The sequence below is a fragment of the Gymnoscopelus microlampas genome, assembly GCF_963454915.1.
Source record: "Gymnoscopelus microlampas genome assembly, chromosome: 7".
NCBI lineage: Eukaryota > Metazoa > Chordata > Actinopteri > Myctophiformes > Myctophidae > Gymnoscopelus > Gymnoscopelus microlampas.
In genome coordinates, this window is record NC_139944.1 from 46,269,794 (window position 1) to 46,294,986 (window position 25,193).

At 39.0% G+C, this 25,193-nt stretch overlaps 3 protein-coding genes across 3 annotated transcripts; all 3 read left to right on the plus strand.

Moving 5' to 3' along the window:
• The first annotated feature begins 72 nt into the window (after window positions 1–72).
• LOC311048778 (WD repeat-containing protein 82-like) lies at window positions 73–9,311 on the plus strand. The gene is made up of 10 exons (XM_084062068.1): window positions 73–324; window positions 906–1,068; window positions 2,436–2,536; window positions 2,808–2,874; window positions 3,662–3,761; window positions 5,799–5,915; window positions 6,295–6,450; window positions 7,134–7,203; window positions 7,848–7,990; window positions 8,702–9,311. The coding sequence occupies exons 2-10, from the start codon at window positions 908–910 to the stop codon at window positions 8,729–8,731; spliced, it is 945 nt and encodes a 314-aa protein (XP_083918194.1). The 5' UTR covers window positions 73–324; window positions 906–907; the 3' UTR covers window positions 8,732–9,311.
• Window positions 9,312–9,738: 427 nt separating this feature from the next.
• Window positions 9,739–16,611, plus strand: LOC311048584 (twinfilin-2-like; the record flags this gene model as incomplete). The annotated part of the gene is made up of 11 exons (XM_084061847.1): window positions 9,739–9,769; window positions 11,605–11,778; window positions 11,896–12,074; window positions 12,534–12,629; window positions 13,044–13,148; window positions 13,269–13,283; window positions 13,637–13,681; window positions 13,834–13,956; window positions 14,178–14,328; window positions 15,568–15,689; window positions 16,122–16,611. 11 exons carry the CDS (start codon window positions 9,739–9,741, stop codon window positions 16,287–16,289), a joined length of 1,209 nt encoding a protein of 402 aa, XP_083917973.1. The 3' UTR covers window positions 16,290–16,611.
• A 2,248-nt stretch (window positions 16,612–18,859) lies between these two features.
• LOC311048783 (cytokine-inducible SH2-containing protein-like) lies at window positions 18,860–22,591 on the plus strand. The gene is made up of 3 exons (XM_084062075.1): window positions 18,860–19,230; window positions 20,709–20,875; window positions 21,674–22,591. Exons 1-3 carry the CDS (start codon window positions 19,211–19,213, stop codon window positions 22,186–22,188), a joined length of 702 nt encoding a protein of 233 aa, XP_083918201.1. The 5' UTR covers window positions 18,860–19,210; the 3' UTR covers window positions 22,189–22,591.
• Window positions 22,592–25,193: the final 2,602 nt, after the last annotated feature.

Below are 25,193 nucleotides of genomic sequence, written 5' to 3' on the forward strand. Positions count from 1 at the left end.
GGTCTTATTTATGGCTTGCTTTCATAGACATCGTTGCTTATTTCTCTCGCACAATCTGGCAACACTGTCTGGAAGCTGTTGAACAATGTTGTGAAAAAAAATCTGCAGCCGTTCGTTTTAATCTAAATACATTGATAATAAGCATTTAATAGCGTAAAAAGGAATGCATTGTGTGTCCTACATGCACGTCTATCTGTAAGAAGATCAGATCTGCCTCCAGCTATTGATTGAGAGTGCCTTGCGTTTCAATCTAATGTCCAGTGGTGGAAACTAAAGTAACTATAGTACATGTACCCAAGTACTGTACTTAAATACAATTTTGAGGTATTTCTTTACTTTACTGGAGTATTTCCCATTTTCAATACTTTTACTTCTACTCACTACATCTCAGAGGAAAATATTGTACTATTTACCCCACTACAATTATCTGTTAACATTAGTTACTTTGTAGATTTTGAGTATTATAAAAAAAATACATACATTAACCATTTCAGACCTGTATATACTTTGGCTATTTGAAAATAGCCGATCTACAAGCTTTATGAGCTTGTAGATCTGCTATTTTCAAAGGATATATACATAAATATATACATATGATAACTTGTGAAATGGGACATTTTGCTTAATGAGTACTTTTACTTTTAGTATGTACTACTTATAAGTATATTTTGATGCCAATACTTTTGTACTTTTACTCAAGTAAATTTTGAGTACTGGTACTTTTACTTGTAACAAAGTATTTCTACACTATGGTGTTGATACTTTTACTTAAGTAGGCTACAAAATGTGAGTACTTCTTCCACCCCTACTAATGTCATTGCAGAGATGAAGATCACAGTGTTTTTTAAAGTCATTAATTTGCAGAGGTGAAGATCACAGTGTTTTTTAATGTCATTCATTTGCAGAGATGAAGATCACAGACAGTGTGTTACGAAGCTTCAGGGTCGCCAGGACATACAGGGACCATTCCATGAAGTTTAACTGTGTGGACTACAGTGATAATGGTGAAAATGCAGTGGCCAGCAGTGACGACGACTCCATTGTATTGTATGACATCCGTGAGGGAAAGTAAGTTGAAATAACTTGAGATTTTAAACTTAAAGATGGAGTGCCATGATATTTTTCAACCCTAAAACCTGATCATACGGTATTATTATTATGTAAGGATTTTTTTTCCAAAAAAAAAAAAAGTGTACAGAAATTGTTAAAAAAAATGTTTTTATGTGGACACGCCTCCAGTTCATTAAGTATGCCTGGTTCTCACCTTAGCACCTCCTCCACCACCTTAGCACCACCCACCTGTGCTAGTCCCTCCTCCTCCTCATGCCCACACCTGTTGTGTTATGATAATGAGGGGGAGGGTATGTTTTTGGGGGCTCTGTGATGTCACTATGCCCCTGTTTTTGGATTGGCACGTTTGACTCTCAAGGTTTCAGCCTCCAGGAAAAAAATCCAAATAGTCAGAGAAGACATGAAACACCATAAAACCACCAGCGGGGGCCTTAATGAAGTTCTATCAACCTCATAGACACATGAAAAAAAGTGCAAAACCATGGCACCACCTCTTTAAGTTCCCTTTTTCTTTTTTTGTTGTTGTTAAAACAAAGTTAGTAATCATTGATTGATTGATTGATTGATTAATTGATTGAATACTTTATTAACAGCTTGCAAATAGTACAGTGTTTTTATACAATTATACAATGATGCTAAAAGGATAACACAAAAAGCCCTAAGCTCTTGTTTCTATTGTGGCCCTGGGCATTAAATTCATCAGTGGACTAGACTAGAAGTGTTCGGTAACAAGGGTCTCCCCAGTTCTTTAGTAAACAGGAAGAAAAAACTAACATTTTCTGGTGGGTATCACATTTCATCCAATCAGGAGAGAGACCCCATTTATCAACTTGAAATTTATAGTGTTCCAGTTCCAATTTCGTCTGCGCATTTATTTGTTAAATCACTTCCAATTTCACATGTTTATTGTGTATCTATCTTTTAGGATGTATCTCCTGATTGGATGACATTTACCTCACCTGTACATTTATTTTATGTCTGGGTTAGGGTTAGGTTTATAGCAGATCTACAAGCTCACAACGCGCCGCATTGTGAGCTTATAGATCGGCTATTTTTATATAGCCAACGTATACTGTATATAGGGCTGAAGTGGTTAGTGCATGTGTTCTAATAATACAAAATAAATCTACAAAGTAACTAGTAACTCAAGATGTCAAATAATTGTAGTGGAATCAAAAGTACAATACTTGCCTCTGAGATGTAGTGGAGTAGAAGTAAAAGTATTGAAAATTGGAAATACTCAAGTAAAGTAAAAAAATACCTCAATTGTACTTAAATACAATACCTAGTTACTTTCCACCACTGGCCATTTGACATGTGCCCATACCTAATAGAACAATGTATTTTTCTTTTCTGTTGTTCAGGCCTAAACACACCCTATACAGCAAGAAGTATGGAGTGGACCTTATCCGCTACACACATGGAGACGCCAACACAGTGGTCTACAGTTCCAACAAACTAGATGGTAGTACATCTTTTGGACAAGCTTTTGCTTAGTCTTTTTTTCCCCCTAGGTATTTTACCCCATCTATGCCTTGATTAGTTTTTAATCTACTTTTTAGTTTTAGTTTTGCCTTATTTTTTATGCCATTGTTTATAAGCCCTGTAGCACTTTAAAAATGTAAAGTGTGTTATAAATAAATAATGATTAACTGTTCTTAGAAATGACCCAACCCACCCCTCAGGCAAAAAACCTACACAGTTATCTATTCCTAAACTGTCATTGTATTTCACAGACACCATTCGATACCTGTCACTCACTGACAACAAGTTCATTCGTTATTTCCCCGGTCACACTGCAAGGTGAGTATTATGCAAGCAGATGGAATCCAAAGACGGGCACAAGATTTAGTGTCATGCAAGAGCGAAGAGCAATTCAATACTTATTCCGTAGAGTGAAGATATTTCATTGCTGGATGATATAGTAGAAACTACAAAATCATCATTATCAGTTAAATCTAGTCACTCAAATTAAACAGGTGATTAAAAATGGAAAGTACCGTTTGCATGAAGTTGACTAAGGTTAGGCAAAATACATGATGGACATGATGAGATATTCCAAATTCACTGTTTTCTAAAGTATAAATACATAAAATGTAGACTACACACTTAAAGTTAACAACTATCTGTAGAATGTTTTTTTGTTGTTGATTGATTGAATACTTCATTAGAGAAAAATGTAAACAGCACGGTGGTACAGTAAGACATTTAGGGCCCTATTTTCACCGGTGCCTTACCCATTATCCCTAAACTTTTTTACTGTTTAATGTTTTAAAACATTTTCAAATAGTTCAACTAGCCGATCTACATCGACACTTTGTGAGCTTATAGATTGGCTATTTTAACTATTTGAAAATGTTTTAACACAAAAACATCCTGGGTACTTATTTCCGTTGTGGTCTCCTATGTATTCAATTCATCAACAGAGCATCAAATATTACACATCAATTATACATGTCATGTTATTATGGGATCCATGCATGTTTATTTGTGCCTTATTACCCCAATAAGGCATGATTAGTTACAGTTTTACATTTCTGTGTATACAAATGCACACTAATGTAATGTTTTTGCTGTGTTGATTTGTCAGGGTTGTTGCACTCTCCATGTCACCTGTGGACGATCACTTTATCTCAGGCTCATTGGATAAGACCATTAGAATCTGGGATCTGCGCTCTGCGAACTGTCAAGTAAGTAGTCTGTTCAAAATGTCTAAACATATACTATCTGACAACATTTAATTGTACAGATGACTGGTTTAGATCAAGGGTTTGCATGTTATTGTTTTGTTAAATTATCCTTGAACAGATCCCAATTTAAAGGGGAATACCACTCTATTTCAACATTGAACCATGTCATGATACTGTATACCTTAGAGCTGTTGTGTGGAAATGAGAAAAAAAAGTCCCCCCTTCTATGTTGCCTAGAACTGGAGAATCGATTGTTGGGGTCATGTGATCAGTGACATACAGAAGGTGTACTCTTTGGCCCGCCCTCTACGCTGCCTCATTCACTAGAATGGGGAATCTCACTTCCAGCTGAAACAGTGCGACTTGTAGTAGTTTATAATGGCATTATGGTTATATATCACATTTCACAAGACATTGTACTTGTAGAAAAAGGAAATCAATTGGCTGAAAATGCTTTAACAAGTCTTAACTTTATATTCAAATCGCAGTTCTAGGCGACATAGAAGGGACATTTCTTATTTCCACACAACAGCTCTAAGGTATATAATGACATGGTTCAATGTTGAAAATGAGTGGTATTCCCCTTTAATAGGATTGGCCCGGCGCCCAAAGTGTGCCAGCCTACTCAGGGCCATGCAAGTGGGGAATACCCGCCCCAGCCGTTGTGCAATACTCATGTTGTCAGCTCCACACGCATCACATGCGCCGCCACTTCGTTCACTTATTCCATAATGACCACAGCTCTCGTACTTACTGTTCCATTGCCACTTATGTTGGCAACCCGGCACACACGAAGCGAAGCTCTGCCAATTAGTTCAGCCTTCTGGTCGAGTTGGCCAGTCAGGGGCCTATATTGGCTAAGTGGCACAAACGTGATGCAAAGCTCTGCCAATCTGTGAAGCCGATGGGTCGGGATGGCCAGTCAGGGATGCCAACGCATACACTCCCCCCAAACACAGAGATTTGTTGCGTCCTCCGTATAATCGGTGCGTTCTCTGACCGAATTGGCACCCAGCACTGCACACCCCCAGGTCATATGGGACACATGCTCACTCCGCTCCAGAACCTCAAACGCACTCGAGCCCCGCACAACAAATCTCCGCACCATGGGGGATCGGGCCTTCTGCTCAGCAGCTCCTCGACTGTGGAATGCTCTCCCAGACCATCTGAGAGCACCACAGTCCATTGACACTTTTAAAAGGGGCCTAAAAACCTTCCTTTTTAACAAGGCATTTGCCTAGATAGAGATGTAGTTGTTTTATTCTTTTTAAACTTCTACTGTGTTTTGCTGACTTTGATTTGAAGTTTATTCATTTCACTGTCTTTTAACATTGTTGTCTTCTTCTTTCTTTTTTTTATTGTTTTTAAACCTGTAGCACTTTGAGATTTGTTTCAAATATAAAGTGCGTCACAAATAAAATGTATTATTATTATTATTATTACATGCTGACTTTGAGGCTGTTCAATCAGTGCCCAAGTTATGGCCGGGTCACACACACATACGGTACATACATACACAGTACACACATACACACATACACAACACACACACACACACACACACACACACACACACACACACACACACACACACACACACACACACACACACACACGTGAAATGTTTTGTGAATTAATAGATAGAAGATTTTTGTGATATGTTTTGATTTTGTACAAAATGTATGAGTATTTGCATGTGAAAGAACATTTATTAACTCATTCACTGCCTGAATTATTTCTTGCCGCGTTTGCCCACTGCCAAGATTTTTCATTGAAAAAAAAAAGTACTCAGGAGCCGAGATACAGAATTGTTAAGTTTAAAGTTAACAAGGAAGTGGATGGGAGTCTAGATCTTCGAAAAATCTTATCTCCTTGGTTTTTGGGTCAAATTAAAAAAGAAAATGTAAGAAGAAAAGTGTGTTTAGTCGTTCTAGGCAGGGAATGAGTTAAGAAGCCAGATGGAGCTTTAATTCCTCTTTGTCTCTCCTATTTCCTTTCCACCACTGTACTGAACCCCCCCCCCTTGTTGTGAATCAGGGTGTAACTAATCCAATGGGGAAGCCAGTTTGTTCCTTTGATCCAGAGGGTGTGATATTTGCTGCAGGAGTTGAATCAAAGAAAATTAACCTATACGACCTTCGCTCTTTTGACAAGGTAACACATTAAAACATCTGTGTGTGCGTGCGTGCGTGCGTACCTGACAAAGACCTCTTGAGGTCGAAATGTTTTATGATTAAATCTACACTTTCTCTTTTGAGCATTCAAAACAGTTCGCAGATTTCCATTCTTTTTTTTCTCACTAGTTCTTATTTTATTCCATCACCACGTCGAAATTATTTGTCCTTAGACTGCATGTGTGCATAACCTAACGATTTCTCATATTCCTACTTACTTAGCCACAGATGTGATTCCCTTTTCATGTCTGACTTTATTCTAGACGTAATTCAGTGACTGAGGCCAAAATAAAATTTTCCCACCTGATTCTCTCAGATGTGTAGAATAGGTTGACCATATTTTCCTTTCCTATGAACAGGGTCCATTTGCCTCCTTTGACACGAGGTTCACCCGTGTCACTGAGTGGACAGGACTCAAGTTCAGTAAGGATGGGAAACAGATACTCATCTCTACCAACGGTGGTGCGATACACATTCTAAATGCCTTCAATGGAGCCGTGCTGCATACCTTTTCTGTAAGACGCCTACAGTAATTAACACAGTTACACATTACACTTTCAAGAGCTTAATCCGTTAAAACCGGGGAACGCATCTGTGTAACCATTTTAACCATTATTTTATACTTTGGCTATTCAAAAATAGCAGATATACAAGCTCATAGCACGGCACCGAGTGCCGCGCTACGAGCTTGTAGATCTGCTATTTTTTTTAATCCTGAACATTTGTGAAAATCTTTGAATATATATATATTTTAAAGCAACTCAAATCTATGCTTCTGGGGGGGTCCCTGGAACAAAATATTTTAAGATGGGGGTCCGCGGCCAAATACATATCATTTTGGGGGTCCTTGACATGAAAAAGTTTGAGAACCACTGATTATAGCAACATAAGTAAAAAAAATTAAACGGATTTAGAAGACATTTATAGAATACCCAGAAGCAAAGATTTGAGTTACAAATGTTCGCTTTAAAATATATAGGTATATTCAAAGATTTGCACACATTTTCATAATTTTTCAAAAATAGCAGATCTAGAAGCTCATAGCGCACTCGGCATTCGCTTGTATATCTGCTATTTTTGAATAGCCAAAGTATAAGATAATGGTTAAAGTGGTTAAAATCGAATCCCGGTCTTAATGGGTTAATGAATGTACATCCGTACATGGTGATCTAACGCTGATCTTATTTACTCCTTCCAGGGCTACAATAATAGTAAAGGCATTCCCCTAGAGGCCTGCTTTACTCCTGACTCGCAGTTCGTAATGATTGGTAAGGTTATTATGTCAGTATATTTATAGTATATAGTTCTGCTAATGTCCAGTGGTGGAAAGTAACTAAGTACATTTACTCAAGTACTGTACTTAAGTACACTACTCCAGTAAAGTAAAAGTACTTTTCCGATTTTCAATACTATTACTTCTACTCCACTACATCTCTCAGAGGCAAATATTGTACTTTTACTCAACTACAATTATTTGACAACTTAAGTCACTATTTACTTTGTAGATTTTGATTATTATTAAAACATACATTACCCACTTCACATTTCTGCCATTTGAAAATAGCCGATCTACAAACTCACAAGAACTAGTAGATCTGCTATTTTCAAAAGATGTTTATACATTTTATACACTTAAACTTGCGAAATGGGACATTCTGCATAATCAGTCCTTTCTACCTTTGGTACTTTAAGTACATTTTGATACCAATACTTTTGTATTTTTACTCAAGTCAATTTTGAATTCCGGACTTTTACTTGTAACAGAGTATTTCTACATTGCAGTATTGATACTTTTAATGTAGTACTTTTTCCACCACTGCTGATGCCAAACATGTTATCTACCGAGTAGTCAACAAAATATAGTTTCACTGACAAAGGTTACAATGTGTCATCTTGTGTCATGATCTAATAGGCTCGGAAGATGGGAGAATCCATGTGTGGAGCACTATAAGTGGGATGAAGGTAGCTGTGCTGGATGGCAAGCACTCTGGTCCTATCAACACACTGCAGTTCAATCCCAGATACATGACATTTGCCAGTGCCTGTTCTAACATGGTGAGAAGCTCTAAAAACATCACATAACACTCTTGTATCATTTCTACCACTTGACGTAGCACTTGCCCTAGCCTTGACGACCTTGCAGGCTTGATGCAAAGGCTAAAATGTAATTTAGATAGCATGTTATGTAGACAGATGCCAGGTTAATTTGTAGACCTGGCATCCTATGGTGTGTATAATTTCAGAATCAGAATCAGGTTTATTGTCACATCACAGGTTTACAAGGTAAAAAAGTAGGTGAAATTCGTTTTTGTACATCATTCCCATCGCAACGTTAATTTCCATAGAAAGAAGAGTGGGGAGGGAGAAGAAGAAGTGGGGTGGGGGGTAAGTGGGAAGGAGATCAAACAAGAGAACAACAGAAGGCCAAACAAGTTATCTACATATTTACAAACTACCTGAGATAAGAAACAAACTAAGGTGCCTGAGCATAGCAGCAATGTATGTATACTGTGCATGATATACTTATGGACGAATTTCAATGTAGAATTATACTGTTTAGACTGATTATAGGTTCTTGGTTTACCTTACCTATGATCCTAGATTACTATTTCTATGCATTTGATGTATTACCTCGTGTTTATCTTGATCACTGTAATTTGCTCTGGATTAAGTCTGCTAAATGTACCACAGAATCTGGTGTTTATAGTGCTAAACTGTCACAAGTTGTAGATGGAGTTCTTACTTATACTTGTTTTATCTCAACAGACATTTTGGCTCCCATGTGTTGATGACTAGTGGGATGTCATCCATGTAAGAGCACATCAACACCACCACCTTATTTTATTTTTGTATGCTGTACCTGCCTATAGTAACGCTGTTCGAGAACAGGGTGATCAGAAACAATCTTTTCTTATTGATTGATTGATTGAATGCCCTACAAACAGTTAAACAAAAATTAAAGTATTTTTTTCTTATTTAAACAGGACAGTGTAGTGTAGTGAAGGGCAGAGAGGTATAAAGACAGGTCTTCAGTCGGAATCAAACCGGTGAGGAGTCTGACTCTGGACATTACGTTTGTGTGGACGGCACACTTTTGTGCGGCAGCACTTTAATTGCTCTGTATAGTCCTTATGGACCACTGTGTTCATCCTATGCCTAGGTTCATTTGTGTAATGTCTTATTTTATATTATGATAACTCATGTATCATTTAACTAGTACTAAGTGTTGATCTTTTTTTACTCTATGACATTCTTTTTTTACTGTATGACATTTTAAGTACTAATAATTGTGTTTTACATGGAAGTAAGAGGTACTGCTGTGCTTGAAGGATACTTGACTTATTCTATTAAAAAGGGCCACATTTTATACAATGGATATGAATGTACAGATTGATTTTATGTTTGTTATAGGCTATGACATTGTCATCGGAGGTGAATTACTAGAAACTTTAATATGGTGATTATTACCAAGACGTTATAGATTATTCTTTGTTAAGCAATTATGAGATTATGGGACTAATGTCTCTTAACGTAACCACAATCATGTTTCACTGGATGGAATCGATGCAAACGGAAGTTGAGTCACCAGTGGGACTGTATAAATGAATACACCTACATGTGGGTGTGAATGAGGAGGTGAGGGAAAGGCTAGTCTTGATTTTATGTAATTGTGAATGAGTGGGTTTTTTTCTTTCTTTGTTTTTTCGCATCGGTGCAGATAAAGTGTGTCCGTTTGTAGTGGAGGGGGCAACTGTTGAATAATGTATAGGAGCTTGGGTTGTGTACTCACCACTGAATGAATAATGGATGAACCCATCGAAGGTAACCTCACAGGTACACACTTATCTTTCTCTCACCCGCCTATCTGTGTGTGTGTGCATGTTATGTGTGACTGTGTGCACTGCCAGGTTGATGGAGGGTGTGGGTGTCTAATGGGAAAGAGGTAGGAATAAGTTGTGATCGTGCGAGCATTTGTCACTCGTTTTACCGGCAACCTCCCTGACCCCCTTCTGCTTTCCTCCTCTCGCTCTCTCCCTCCAATACTCCCACATGTCTGCATAGTATAACTACTATATCATTAGTTTTGTATGTGTGTATGTATGTTCTGGTCACGGAGTATTTGCACAAACCGTTACTGAATACGTAACTGAATTTGCACCCTTTATCTTAATGTTCCCGGCATTACATGACACACAAATGCCTCCTACTGACATGGCAATTATCTTCTTCTGTCATTTTCTGACCTGGATGCCAGTAAAAAGCATGCTCATATTGAACATGTCTTGAATTAAATACATTAAATTAGCCCATTCTCACCCATGGAGTGATGTTGAAATGTACCAGTTAGATTCTTGTTGGGTGTCACATTTCTATGACCATGGTGGCTGGAATTTGAGATCATGTCTGCGTGAACTGATAGGGCGCACTATATGAAAGAGCGATAACATTTCATTGTAAGCACTTTAGCAGCATTTGAGAGAGCAGTGCGCTCATCGATTATGTCATGAGTAACGTAGTTCTCTAGACTAGAGTCCATCCAGTTCCTTGGTACCTTTTTGAAGTGCTTGGAAGAGACCCCCGCTGAGAACCTCAAGCTTCTGGTCACCGATACGCAACGAATTTTAGATCAGTGGTTAGGGTGGCATATCCACTGACAGACACGTTATTACTCATCAGCCACAGTTCCGCAGATCGCCTTTCAAGTGTTAGGAATCTCCCAAGTCGCCCTCAAGGCGTTTATGTCACTGGCGCGTGGGTCCATCTGTCTGCTGTCAGTGGAGAGGTAACCTACCTGCTGAGCAATAAGAGCGAGGACACAGAGTACTGGACAGGTTCCTACTTCTTGCAGGAAAGGATTTTGAAGCGGTGACTCTGACTGCCAAAAGATGTCCCACCAAACTGGAATTAATGGTAACGTAATTTTTGGGGACTGTGTGACATCTTTATATTGTCTTATAGCAGTTGTCTCCAAAATACATTGCTTTCTTTGCAGTGTTTTCTTTGTTGATTTATGCAGATATATTGTGTAGATACCTCTTCATTAGATGATTGCTTAACATTCACTGACGTTTCACTCTCTACTCCAGAATTTAAGTAATGCGGTAACTCTCACCTGCTTTTGATACTTTGGCTCAACTATTGCCCGAAATGTCAAAGAGTTGACACATTAGCTGTGAGATCTAATCTAATGCTTTGTTCAACATGCTGTGAAGACAACCTGACTTTTGCATAGAACGTTGGAACCCCATTTATTGATTAATGGGACTTAATGTATGTCTTTAGTGTGTGTCTTCAGAATTTGATGACAAGTTCAAATCAATATCCCTGTGTAATGGCATTCGCTCAATTGGAGGATAGGGGGAAGGGAGGCGGAAGCATACCTCTCTCACCTTTCTCACCTGATCTTAAATCATTTATGAGAGACTACTGTGTTAGGTAACCATGGTGAGAGAGAAGGAACACGTACAATGCGTAACTGGATTTTGGTGAGGATTCTGCATGTCAAATTTTCAATGCCCGTCTAGAATTCAATACAAGAGAGAAGGACCAGTATGCGGTGGCCCTCTTACACGGAGGATCTAGTCTATAGGGCCTATGTCACTTGTCTGTGTGACAAGGCGATACCGTGACTACCTGGCAGTAGATCAAATGTTCTCCCTGGAGTTAAGGTCTCAAGTTCTTACAAACCCAACCAACTCTGTCTCTCTCGTTCTCTCCCACTGTCCTGAGTTTTGACTTGTCTGCCTTATATCTGGTTACTCTAGCAACATCTGAACTGAAGGAGTTTTTGGCCAAGGCAAGGGGAGGTGCCATCAGAATAATAAAGATTGAAATCAGAAATGGTGAGCATGTGTTCCCCTCTTGTTACAAAACCCACAGAATGCCGGCATGCACGCCCAATAGCATAACTTGAAACGTACCAAAATGGGTTAAATGACACAAGTGGTTTTGATCTACAGAGGAGTTGGTGCTAGGCTCATACAGGGAGCCAGAACAGAGCTGGGACAAGGATTATGACCCCTTCCTGCTTCCTCTGCTCGTTGCCGCGGAGCCATGCTACATCCTGTACCGCCTCGATTCCCGGAACGCACAGGGCTATGAGTGGATCTTTCTCGCTTGGTCACCTGACCAGTCACCAGTATGTGGAATAGCAATTTCATGGGAGAACTGAACTTGCATGTTGTCATTCCTGTCAACCAGGGGTCATCGCCATGCTGGCTTGTGGTGGGCATTCTTGTCAAAATCTTTGCGATGGGCATAAAAAAATGTGGAAAATCATAGGGTCCATTTGGTTCCATTTGTGCACTCTCTGAGTTATGGGGGTCCTTGAAAAAAAAAAAAAAAAAAGTGACATGCATATTCTGAGGAAAACCTGGAGACTGAGACATTCAGTAATTGAGTCAATATTGAGTAATACGATCAAAATAATGTAAAAAACTAAAATTGTCAAATTTGCCACAGGCAAGGCCAAGTCTAGCCACAGACACGTGTACGGACATATTGATGACCCCTGCTGTCAACTGCACTTTTACCATCAGTCAATTATTCACATAAGTACCAACTGGTTTTTAACTCCCATTTGCTCTGCCCATGCCAGGTGAGGCAGAAGATGGTATACGCAGCCACCCGTGCCACTCTGAAGAAAGAGTTTGGAGGGGGACATATCAAAGATGAAATGTTCGGGACAATTGAGGTTTGTCGAATGCTTTGAGTAGTGAAGTGATCAGTGTTTATATGTGCATATTTAAAGCTGCCACAGTTAAAGGAGTAGTTCACCCATTAATACATATTTTCCATCAATTACACTCCCCATGAAGCCTCGAATTCATGGAGATGTTTTTGTTTTTGTCGCATTCCTAAGCCAATAATTTGATGACCAGCGGTCTCTCCGGTAGGAGACTCAATGGAGACTCTTTGAGTCTCCTACCGGATATATTAGCATCTTTCTGCCGGTCATCAATCCGACAAAAACAAAGAAATCTCCATGAATTCAAGGCTTCATAGGGTGTGTAATTGATAGAAAATAAGTATTTTTTGGGGTGAACTACTCCTTTAAAGCGTATCAAAATCTTGATACCTGTTTGCTGAGTGTCATTCTGTGTTGCAGGATGACCTGTGCTTCCAGGGATACCTGCGACATATGTCCTCCTGTATCTCCCCTGCACCACTCACAGTAGCAGAGCAGGAGTTGCAACGAATTAAGCTCACAGAGGTAGGCTAGGCAATGAGAGGCATGTCATAATTATGCTGTCACTTGTCAGAATGTAATGCAAGCATCATTTTAAATATATGTGTATTTATGTTCACTCTCTCTTTCTCCCATGCTATGCAGGATAAGGTTGTATGGGTAAGTTAATTCTCTTAAAGAGTTGAGAGAGTGTGTATGTGCGTTTGCATGTGTGTTCGTGACGTGTGTGTTCCTTCCATAGGCCACATTTTGGGACGCATTTAGTTTTTGTACATTATTCTAGTTTATTGGGGACACATCCAATTGGGGACAAAAGTGATGTCCTCAATTATTATTTTTTTACACAAGGGTTATGATCAATTAGTTATGGTTAGGGTAAGTGAATACGGATTGAGTATAAGTCAAGGCAGTGTCTCCAAATGTTTGCAAAATCGTGCACTGTGTGTGTGTGTGTGTGTGCGCGCGCGAGAGTTTGAGAAATATTAAAATAGATTTGTCCATTATGTTTTCAGGACGAACGTAGACGACTCAGTACTCCGACAGCACGAGCAGCAAAGGTTGGTCTGTTTTCTGTTCAAGCCTACAGTGTATGTAGTACACAGACTGCACTTGCATATTCATCTCGTCCATTTCATTTTTGTTTGCTTGACGGCGTGTGCAATAACAGACAGTTAAGAAACGTGTATTATGTTTTTGCCTCCCTCTGCAGGTGGTGGAATTTGGCTTGGACAGAAGGCCACAGGCTCTTCAGGGTCTTGCATTCCCTCTACAAGAGGAGGCCAAACGAGCTCTGCAACAGCTCAAGCAAAAGCGTATCAACTACATACAATTGGTGAGCTCCATGAGATTAACATATATTTTAACATATATCCTGCTCTAGGCTCTTATTGGGTGTCCCTGTCTGACAAGATCCAAACTTTTGTGTTCGGTATATAATGCACTTGTTGTTTTTCCCCCTTTTTTATGTTTTTTATTACCTCCCTAATATGTTCAATGAAAATAGAATCTGGATCCAACCTTTCTTTCCTGTGTGTTTGTGTCTATGTGTTGTAGAGGCTGGACGTAGATAAAGAGACAATCGAGCTTGTTCACACCCAGCCTACAGAGAACCATGAGCTTGCGTACAGGATTCCCACTGATGCTCCCAGATACCACTTATTTGTCTTCAAACATTCCCACCAGGGCCAGCAGGAGAATGCACTGGGTCAGTACAATGATCGGCGTGCAGTGGTGTAAAGTAACTAAGTACATTTACTCAAGTACAGTACTTAAGTAAAATGTAAAATGTTGTGAGTATTTCCAATGTTCAGTACTTTTACTTCTACTCCCCTACATCTCAGAGGTAAATATTGTACTTTTACTCCACTACAATTATTTGAAAACTTTAGTTACTAGTTACTTTGTAGATTTTGATTATTATTACACAACATACATTAACCACTTCAGCCCTAGGCCTATATCCATTTCGGCCATTTGAAAATAGCCGATCTACAAGCTCACAAGCTCACAATGCTGATCTACAAGCTCACAATGCGTTGCGATGCGACGCATTGTGAGCTTGTAGATCTGCTATTTTCAAAAGATTTTAATACATTTTGAAATGGGGCATTCTGCATAATGAGTACTTTCTACTTTTAGTACTTTAAGTACATTTTGATACCAATACTTTTGTACTTGTACTCAAGTAAATTTTGAATTCCGGACTTTTACTTGTAACGGGGTATGTATACATTGCAGTATTGATACTTTTACTTAGGTAAAACATTTGAGTACTTTTCCCACCACTGGTGGAGTGTAGACACATAAATGAGGCTTTACCCACACTACCCATCCTGCTTTCCTCTCTATTCTCCAAGATAGGTTTCTGAATAGACCAAATCATAATGTTTGTAAACAAGTAGGGCGGTATGTTTCTGGGTGGATGTGTCTATTGATACATTATGAATATAAGATAAGTTGACCAATACATTAGCTGTTTAGTTTGTCAACCTGTTTAGAAGAGAGAAATATACTTCTATCAATACTCAATAACAATATCCTAAGTGTTCTGTTCTTCCAAAAAAGAAGATTTAAGAATAGTACTGCCCCAGTGCGATGCTGTCGGTGATATCCACCCTGAAATAAAATGTGGTTTGTGGTGATGTCATGATGATTGGGACTATAGGCTCTCATCCTAGCATGAGGGTTAGTTGCATTAGATCCTGAGTATTGCTAAATGTCTGTCTGGTCATCACACAAAATTGAACTACAAATGTAGGCCCTACTATATAAAGTGGCAAACGCGATCATCTGCTAAATCTATGCTAGCGATTCATAAAAATGAAATGAAAGCTTTGTACAAACTTGTAAATGGCACTTAATATTATACTTGATATAAGCACAACGGAAGCTCATATTTGTCTCCTTTCATATGTTTTAAGACCAATTTGTCTCTCTTTTCCAGTGTTCATTTATTCCATGCCCGGGTATAGCTGTAGCATCAAGGAGCGGATGTTGTATTCCAGTTGCAAGAACAGGCTACTGGATGAAGTGGAGAGAGATTACCAACTTGAGGTCATCAAAAAGGTGCAGATCAACAAACCCACCCACACGCAGAACAGTAAATCACAGTTGAAATGCAGTGTTAATAATCTGGAAGCAAACTCTAGTCTACACCCTTCGTTCCTCAGTCATAATATTAGCATAAGAAACTAGTAATCTGTCATTAATTCAACTATTTTGTCTATATTTTCAGTCAACATGACGTGTGTGTGTGTGTGTGTGTGTGTGTGTGTGTGTGTGTGTGTGTGTGTGTGTGTGTGTGTGTGTGTGTGTGTGTGTGTGTGTGTGTGTGTGTGTGTGTGTGTGTGTGTGTGTGTGTGTGTGTGTGTGTGTGTGTGTGTGTGTGTGTGTGTGTGTGTGTGTGTGTGTGTGCGCGCGCGCGCGCGTGTGCGTGCTTGTGCCTGCCCGCCCGTGTGTGCGCATTTGGATCAATGCATGTTCATGTGTGTGCTGTAGATGGAGATTGATGGTGGAGACGGCCTGACGGAGGACTTTCTATACGAGGAGGTCCACCCGATGGAACACACTCTCAAGCAAGCCTTTGCCAAGCCCCGAGGACCAGGAGGCAAGAGGGGCAACAAAAGGATGATCAAGGGTGCAGGGGAGAATGGAGAAGAAAGTTAGACGTCGTGTATACACAATTACACATACAAGTACATGTACACCAGCAGACAAACACCATATCTATGAATTGACTTGATCTTTGACTGCTTAGCATCTAGCCATTTCTTCATTTTTACTTGTCAACATACAAGGACATATTCTTTCATGTAAAACTTTTTTTTAATCCACCCGAAAACAGAATTCCTATTTCCTGTGATCAATGGTTTTGTCAAAATGTATAACTAACAAATCTCTGTGCTAATATGAGAATGTTAACCACCAATTAGCCGCTAACCTCTAATTTGTGATGACATCAAGACACGGTTTCAATTCGAGTTTATGTTGACCATACTTTCAACCTGGTGTCCCTATTTTGGGCATGTTATTATAGGCAAAACATTTTTTTCTAAAATAGCAGATCTACAAAAAATGTTAAATTATAAAATAGGGCTTAGTTAAATCAGACCACTGTTTGAGAAACAAATAAATGCTTATTCACAGCTCTTTTATGCCAACTCATCCAGAAATGGACAGCACAGCAGTATAACTGTCACGCCACACACACACACCAATGAGTCACAGCACACAAATCAAGTCAATAATAGAACAGGCACCTCCTGTGTTAAAGTGTAACAATAAAGAGAGGTGGGCGTGCAGTGCTTTAGTGAGAGAGCATTAGTCCAATTATTTGTTGTTGGCCATACAAATGGCCTGGGGGAAGAAGCTGTCCTTAACACACTTAAGTTGTTGTTCATATGCTACCTGGTGGCAACAGAGAGAACCGTGCGGGAGCCTGGGAGTAGTAATGATTTGTAATCCTACGCTGTAGATTGGTCATACTAAACTGCAGTGCAACCTGTAGAGATGCTTTCAACAGTGAAGGTGGGAGGGAATGGTTTTGTACAGCAACAGAGCAGAGGTAGTGTTGGGCTTTTGTGAAAGATAATGTGAAGTGGTGGTTGCTGTGGCACCAGGTCAGATCATCTGCAGGAAACCACTCCATTGAATTAATGAGCTGCTCTGACACTACGTGTAAATATTCTTGAATTTTGTGGTTCAGAACTGTTGAATAGAGACAATCAAAGCAAGCATTCTTTCTCAGGCAATATCTTTGTGAATATTTTTTATAATATCTTTGAGCAATATATATCAGCATTATGATGTTACATACTTCATTTGCATATTCCTGTCTAACTCAAGGGCAACATTGCCTCTAAATGTTGCTATGTGTCATGTGCCTCAGATTACAGCTTCTTGTTCAGTGTCACTAAACCTAGAATGTATATCTTAATGACACCACGGATTAGAATCTTAGTTTTGGGAACAAATTGTTCCAGTTTATAAATATTGATTGAACTATATAAGATATAGATATTGATTGAACTATATAAGATCATGTGGAACAAGAAAAACCCATGCAAATTTGTTTTGGGGTGGATTACCCTTCAAATAGCCTACTTATAGGCCCGTACTGTGCCCAATCTGCCCATGGTTCATTCTTTAGCACATCCAGACCCAGTTGTATAAGTGCCTTAGCCTACGTGGTCACCCTAGCCAGGGTTGACTATATTCAGCTAAAGGCTATTGTTTTACATGATCCTAGAAATAAATAAAAAAAAATCTGTATTTTACTTATTACATCTGTGTGTATGTTCACCATTCTTGCACATTGCAGAGTTGGGTTTTTTGTTTGCATGCAAGATTTGATCAAGAGTGTCTATCAACGGGCAGTGGTGGAAAGGAACAAGTACATGTACTCAAGTACTGTGCTTTTTTACTTTACTGGAGTATTTCCAATTTTCAATACTTTTACTTCTACTCCACTACATCTCAGAGGCAAATATTGTACTTTTACTCCACTACAATTATTTGAAAACTTAAGTTACTGGTTACTTTGCATATATAAATTATTATATTATACAAACATACATTAACCACTTTAACCCTATTTTATACATAGGCTATTTGAAAATAGCCAATCTACACGCTCACACCGCGTCGCATTGCAACACGTGAGCTTGTAGATCTGCTATTTTCAAACATTATATTACTTTTACTTTTGGTTCTTTAAGTATATTTTGATACTTATGCCAATACTTATGTACTTTTACTCAAGTAACATCTTGAACACAGGCCTTTTACTTGTAAGTATTTTTATATTGTGGTATTGAAGTAAAATATCTGTGCTTCTTCCACCACCACTGTCAACGGGTATGTATATAGCATAAGTAGGCTAAATAAATCAAATAAATAAAAAATTACCACTGAAAATATGTTTGCAGGCCTACAGGCTCAAACAACAGATTGCATGTTGTAGCCTACATGCAATCTGTTGTTTGCTCCACCCTACATGATGTGTAGAGAGGGTGGAGCAGCAAGGGGTCAAGGCTCAACAGTGGAGGTCAATGTAAGTGTGTGGGCGAGCCAGCCTTCCTGGAAAGCTGTTTACTGGGAAGCCATCAGCTGCGCTGTGCTGACGGATAAAGCCAATTGAGCTTGGCTCTACGACTGCGCGGGTGAACAGAGGCGATTCCGCGAAACCTGCTGGACAAACCAGCCCCTGTCTGTCTCTGTGTCACTCTCTCTCTCTCTCTGCGGGCGTTGAAATACAAAACCTTTCTTGGAAATAAATTCCCGGAACTTAAGTTCTGTCAACCAGCAACTGAACATACAGTAGAGAAATGCGTTTATTCTGTCCTTGTCCTCTGCGTTGATCGTTTATTATACATGCCTCTGGGTCGCAACTCTCAATTTGGATAGCCTTGGCCGATATTATTTGAGATGGGTGTATATATGATGTTTCTTTTCCTTCCTGGGACATGCTGCCATGTTAATTTGTTCTAAAAATGTTTTGCATTCTTCTCCCAGTGCATTTTTATTATTTTAATTATTGGCAAGACGGTTTGGATTAAATCTTCTCGAGTCCGGTGGAAATCCTTTCCATGATATTGTGTGTTCAAAGGTAAGATATTATGTGTCGACCAACTGGAATGTTATACAGACTTTATTGTGCTATTAAAGCGTTTAATTTCATTTTGTGGCCTTTAGGCTACTCTAAACCCAAACTTTCGGTGTTCATTCTCAGAATCACATAAAGCTGTCAGAGTATGTTGCTGATGAAGAAAATGTCTTTAATAGGCTCGCTAGTCGTTGAATTCGCAGTGGTGGAAAAAGTACTCAAATGATTTAAAAGTATCAATACTGCAATGTAGAAATACTCTTGTTACAAGTAAACGTCCGGTATTCAAAATTTACTTGGATAAAAGTACAAAAGTATTGGCATAACAATGTACTCAAACTAACAAAAGTAAAAGTTGTCATTACGCAGTATATGTCCTATTTCACAAGTGTTCAAAAAGTATAAAAAACTTTTGAAAATAGCAGATCAAGCTCACAACACACTGCAAAGCAACCCATTGTGAGCTAGATCGGCCGTTTTCAAATAGCCGAAGTATAAAGTGGTTAATGCATGTTTTCTAATATTAATACAAATCTGCAAAGTAACTAGTAAGTTTTAAAAAGTACAAAGTTGCCTCTGCGAGTGAAGTAGAAGTAAAAGTACTGAAAATTATCCAAATAATCCAGTAAAGCAAAAATTCCCCAAATTTGTACCTATAAGTAAAGGACTTGAGTATAGTGGACTGCATAGTAGTGTATATCAGTCTGTTTTCTTAAATGTCATCATGATTTGAGTACGTGGGGATCTCATTTTAAATAAGCCATTGTGCTTTTATAAACGATCCAGTTTAGAGGACCTATGATTGTGAACTGTAATTCCATGTACTGTTTCCATGTCTTTCTAAATGCTTCAATGACAATCAAAGTACATGTAGGCTACTCAGTTACTTTACACCACTGTGAATTCGACTGTATTTTTCCCTTCCATATCACATTAGCTGCCAACTTGCCTTGCTGGGCAATAGAGGGCCTGTAATAAAATGTGTAAAGTTACTAGCAACTATCAAGTTAACACATTGTTCTGTGCACTTACATTGTAAGTCTAAGAAGAATATTTCATTGTTTTGTTATAGTTCATTCTAAAATGTTGGCTAGCCTACTAACTTTTGCAATAGGCCTACCAGAAGATTTTCTCTCTGTTAACTGTTTCCCTCATGCATATCCTTTAGGGTTACAGTGGCTATAGCCTGTTTTAATAACTAACACATCTGGGGAAAAATGGTCACTTGTTCCATATTGTCAAACTCATTAATCTCTTACGATTGTGCTATCGCTTAACTGTGCCATTATAACATAGCCATACTATTTATAATATAGCCTATTAATCCATGAAAGACACCTCTAATGATCCTTATCAATTTGTAATTAATTAGGCTACTGCTGTTTTGTGGACATATTACAGCCTAATAGAAATATAACTCCATAATCCCTTTTTGCTATTGGTTTCCATTATGACTTTGATGTATCTTTTTGCAACACCAGAAACCTGCAGGGCTACCAGATACCATCAGATATGGTTGTCTTGGTTGCCATGTCTTATCAGGAGAAGAGAGAAGGTTCACGCTGCCCACACCCTGTCCCCCCGCTATGGGATGCCACCAAAGACCTCTACTGCATCACTACAACATTACAGTATCTTCATACCTCAGGTACCTCGGGACGTTTATTTGTTTTCATTTGGGACAAATGACATGCCGTATATACGGTACAGTATATCCTGGTACACTTACTTAATCATTATGCATTGTTCAACTAATATTAGTAAGTAAGTAAGTAAGTATTGGTATCAAAATGTACTTAAAGTATCAAAAGTAGAAAGTACTCATGCAGAATTGTCCCATTTCAAAAGTTGTATAAATACATGTATAAGATATAAACAACCTTTGAAAATAGCCAAAATGTATATAGGGCTGAAGTGGTTAATGTATGTTTTGTAATAATAATCTAAATCTACAAAGTAACTAGTAACTCAAGTTTTAAAATAATTGTAGTGGAGAAAAGCACAATATTTGCCTCTGAGATGTAGTGGAGTAGAAGTAAAAGTACAACAAATTGGAAATACTCCAGTAAAGTAAAAAATACCTCAAAATTGTATTTAAGTACAGTACTTGAGTAAATGTACTTAGTTACATTACACCACTAACTAATAACCAGCCAGAGGAGAGGACTCAGACGATGGCTATGGCCTGTCTGACAATACAATGTTCAATTGCATTTGGAGCCAGAGGGTGCTGTTTCTCCCCTTTTTGTGATAACCGTAACTTATACCATATGTTGGCTTTACATTTAGCCAAAGTACAAACATACAATATTTATTTAAGAATGGATCATGGGCACATAGTGTCTTAGACACATCTGGGTTGGGTGCCTGTGTAGCAGGCCCAGAATTTATAGCAGCAATTCCTAACTTAATTTGGAGGCACAGCAATATCTTTCTTTAACTGCAGGTTGGTACTGGGGGTCCATTACAGCAAGTGAAGCACGGGATGCACTCCTACAAGAATCTGAAGGGACATTCCTGGTACGCGACAGCAGCCACCCCCAGTATATGCTGACTCTGTCAGTGAAGACGCGCTGTGGACCCACTAACGTACGCATAGAATATGGCAGGGGCTTTTTTTGGCTGGATTCCAGCACTCCAGACTTGCCTCTCTTGCAGTCCTTTCCCAACGTCCTCAGCCTGGTGCAGCACTACATCGGTTCTGGCCAGACTCCACAGGGCCAGAGAGCAGACGAGGACAATAATTATCAGCCCAGAGCTAAACCTGACTCAGCCCCTTCCACTGCTAAGGACGGTGGGGTGCATTTGAAGCTCATGCGCCCCTTGCACCGGCCACAAGCCTTCCCATCATTGCAGCACCTCACACGGCTCGCCATCAACAGTCGCACCAACAGTCCTGACCAGCTGCCACTCCCAAGGCCTCTGCAGCAGTATCTACAGGATTATCCCTTCCAGGTGTAGCCTCATTTACTACTCCCTCGTACAACGTCACTCACAGAGAATAAAAAGAATACATTAGAAACATGATGAGATGCTTCTTGTTTATCAGTTGAAAATAATTTATTTTCAGCAAGCATGGGTGTTCTGGCACACTCTGCCTCTGAGATAGGCCGAAAATCAGCAAGAACGTAACAATGGTGAGATTTTTGACCACACACAGTATACAGTATACTGTGAAAGTGGGATGGTTACCTCCAGACATCAGACAATGGCACAGAGGTTAAATGTTATGATGGTGCAGTGCACATTGTGCTCAAGAATGAGCTTATACATACTACAGTCCTACTGTCACTGTTAAACCTCACTACTGATATATCATTTGTTTTAGTTTTTTTTATATTTATTTTTACATTTTATATGTGTGGTTCGGAAGTTGTGAATAAAAATCTTTTCTTAGCAAAATCCAGATGCGTGCTCTTCAGTTTGCAGATTCTTACCACCATTTTATGACACCATTCCTTTACAAAGTAGGAAGACAGTAGTTTGTACGCAGTATGTGTTGTGACCATTAGCTCACACAACACGTGTGTGTGTGTGTGTGTGTGTGTGTGTGTGTGTGTGTGTGTGTGTGTGTGTGTGTGTGTGTGTGTGTGTGTGTGTGTGTGTGTGTGTGCACGCGCAAGCGCGCGCAGTGTGTGTGTGTGTGTGTGTGTGTGTGTGTGTGTGTGTGTGTGTGTGTGTGTGTGTGTGTGTGTGTGTGTGTGTGTGTGTGTGTGCACTCTCGAGCTCTGTGTGTGTGTGTGTGTGTGTGTATGTGTGGTGAGGGGTATGAAAATGAAATATTTGGCACTTTGGGGGAAAAAAATATATTTTGAGGTTGAGGAAACTAACACATATAAGCATAATGCTTTACGTAATGCTTTACATAAACATATTTTTGTAGATGGGTGTATTGGGTTGTCCCTTTCAAATTTAACCCCTGGCAACTTTGTATAGATGGACATGGACTATTGCTTTTTTTTTGTAATTTATATGGAAACATGCAACAAGTTCCATGAAGTGGATTTGAGCAGTGCTGAGAAGCCTCTTATCAGGATTAGAGTTAGAATCATGGTTATTAATACACCAACACAGGACAGTGTGTTCTTTCCCTCTGCTCTCATTTAAATGCTTCTTTGATATTCATGATAATTAGTCAAATCAAATATTAAACATTAACCAAATAATAAGCAAACGGAAGCAGTAGGCTAAATCATCTATTTGATTTACGACTATGAAATCACATATCTAACCTCCATAGGCAAAACCCTAGACTATATTTTAATAGCTAATCCCACTGGACTATCTTAATACACTTTACTGCTCATGCCACTTTAATGAACATTAACATTATTCATTGTGCATCATTCATCACCACATTATTTTAACCTCTTTAAATGATGTTTTAACTTGTTTCTAAGTCTCCAATGTATTTCTATTTTGTTATGTATTTACAGTATTTTTGCACTTGACTCAACTCATCAGTCCAGTATTTAATAACTGGAATGAGCCGCAATAGACACTAATTAATACAATGGTTGCTGTTGTGAATGTTCAATTTTGTGTTGAAATTGAACATTTCCTCAGTGAGAGAATTAAGAGTTCATACTAATACGCAATTTAGAAGATTCATTTATTTAATACAAAAGATGACAATAATTATATTATATAATAATGAGAAATAGAACAATTAGAAAATAAGAGTAAAGAATAGAAAGGAAAAAGAAAAAGTGATGGAAGAAGGAAAGGTGGACAGGGTCCGGCTGCCTCGGAAGGCAACAGGAGTCTGACACCGATCTGGATGTTGTGGTAGCCTTGATACAACAGAACACTGGTCATATATCATTATGACCGATGACCATCTTGTGATCCAAGGCTAGATGTTGGGGCACAAGGATGCATCGGTACACATTGTTATAATACTTCTGAAATTCCTCTGTCTGACCAAAAGATGTGTAAACAGCACTTGAGTATGGAGGGTCTCTTCTGCCTGACTATGAGATGTGCTGCTCCCCTGATCAACTATGAACATGTGTTCCATCCTCATCGACTGAGAATGGAAGGCCTACTGCTATACGCCGAGGCCATTGTCACTGCCTTAGTCAGAATACTGACGCCTGATATGAGAAACATTCTCCTTGCTTTCATAAAACCATACAACTTGTCGTCTTGCTGTCTGGGTCTGCCGCTTGCCTACAGAGGAATAGCTACTTGACCTTGCTGTATGAGCCTGCTGCTTGCTTACAGAGGGATAGCTACACGGAGGGTCTACTAAACTCACAATGCATATCATCAGGCTCATTTACTTCCCTTGCTAGGACATTACATTCAGACACGTCAGCATAGTTATACATGAATATAACTGAAGTAAGATGAATACTAACTGAATAATGAATCAATCATCAATAAATCAATAACCTAAAAGAAATATAAATTGTATTTCCGCTACAGTTGCAATAACATCAGAGGACAGTGAATGGCACATATGTTACATACATACATACATACATACATACATACATGCATACAGTATATAGGCTTACAGTAGGCTACATACATGTATGGTCCTAGAAAAGCCCTCAAAGCTTATAGCACCAGAAATGCCTCCCCCCCCCCCCCCCCCCCCATGTTTACTTTACTTTACTTTATTGCTACTAGTGTTGTTGTATTATGTCTTGTTTATTATTGCAAGTTATTTTATGTCTTAAGTCTTAATGAATTGAATATACTTTTTGTGTTAACCTTTTAACAATAATAACTGTTCATAAAGTATTCAATCAACACACACACACACACACACACACACACACACACACACACACACACACACTATACAGTACATATTACATACATACATAAAACATACATGTTTACATACAGTACATACAGTGATAGTCATTGTTGACACACATACAAACACACAAGCCCCTCCTCAGTCCCCCCCCCCCCCCCTCTCTCTCTCTCACACACACACACACACACACACA

Excerpts from the sequence above, each read along its gene's own strand:
- LOC311048778 (XM_084062068.1), top strand. The coding sequence starts at position 908 with ATGAAGATCACAGACAGTGTGTTACGAAGCTTCAGGGTCGCCAGGACA. Across the intron at positions 2,875-3,661 it reads TTCCCCGGTCACACTGCAAG|GGTTGTTGCACTCTCCATGT; the intron begins GTGAGTATTATG and ends TTGATTTGTCAG. Across the intron at positions 6,451-7,133 it reads CCGTGCTGCATACCTTTTCT|GGCTACAATAATAGTAAAGG; the intron begins GTAAGACGCCTA and ends TACTCCTTCCAG.
- LOC311048783 (XM_084062075.1), top strand. The coding sequence starts at position 19,211 with ATGATATTGTGTGTTCAAAG. Across the intron at positions 19,231-20,708 it reads ATGATATTGTGTGTTCAAAG|AAACCTGCAGGGCTACCAGA; the intron begins GTAAGATATTAT and ends TTGCAACACCAG. Across the intron at positions 20,876-21,673 it reads ACAGTATCTTCATACCTCAG|GTTGGTACTGGGGGTCCATT; the intron begins GTACCTCGGGAC and ends CTTTAACTGCAG.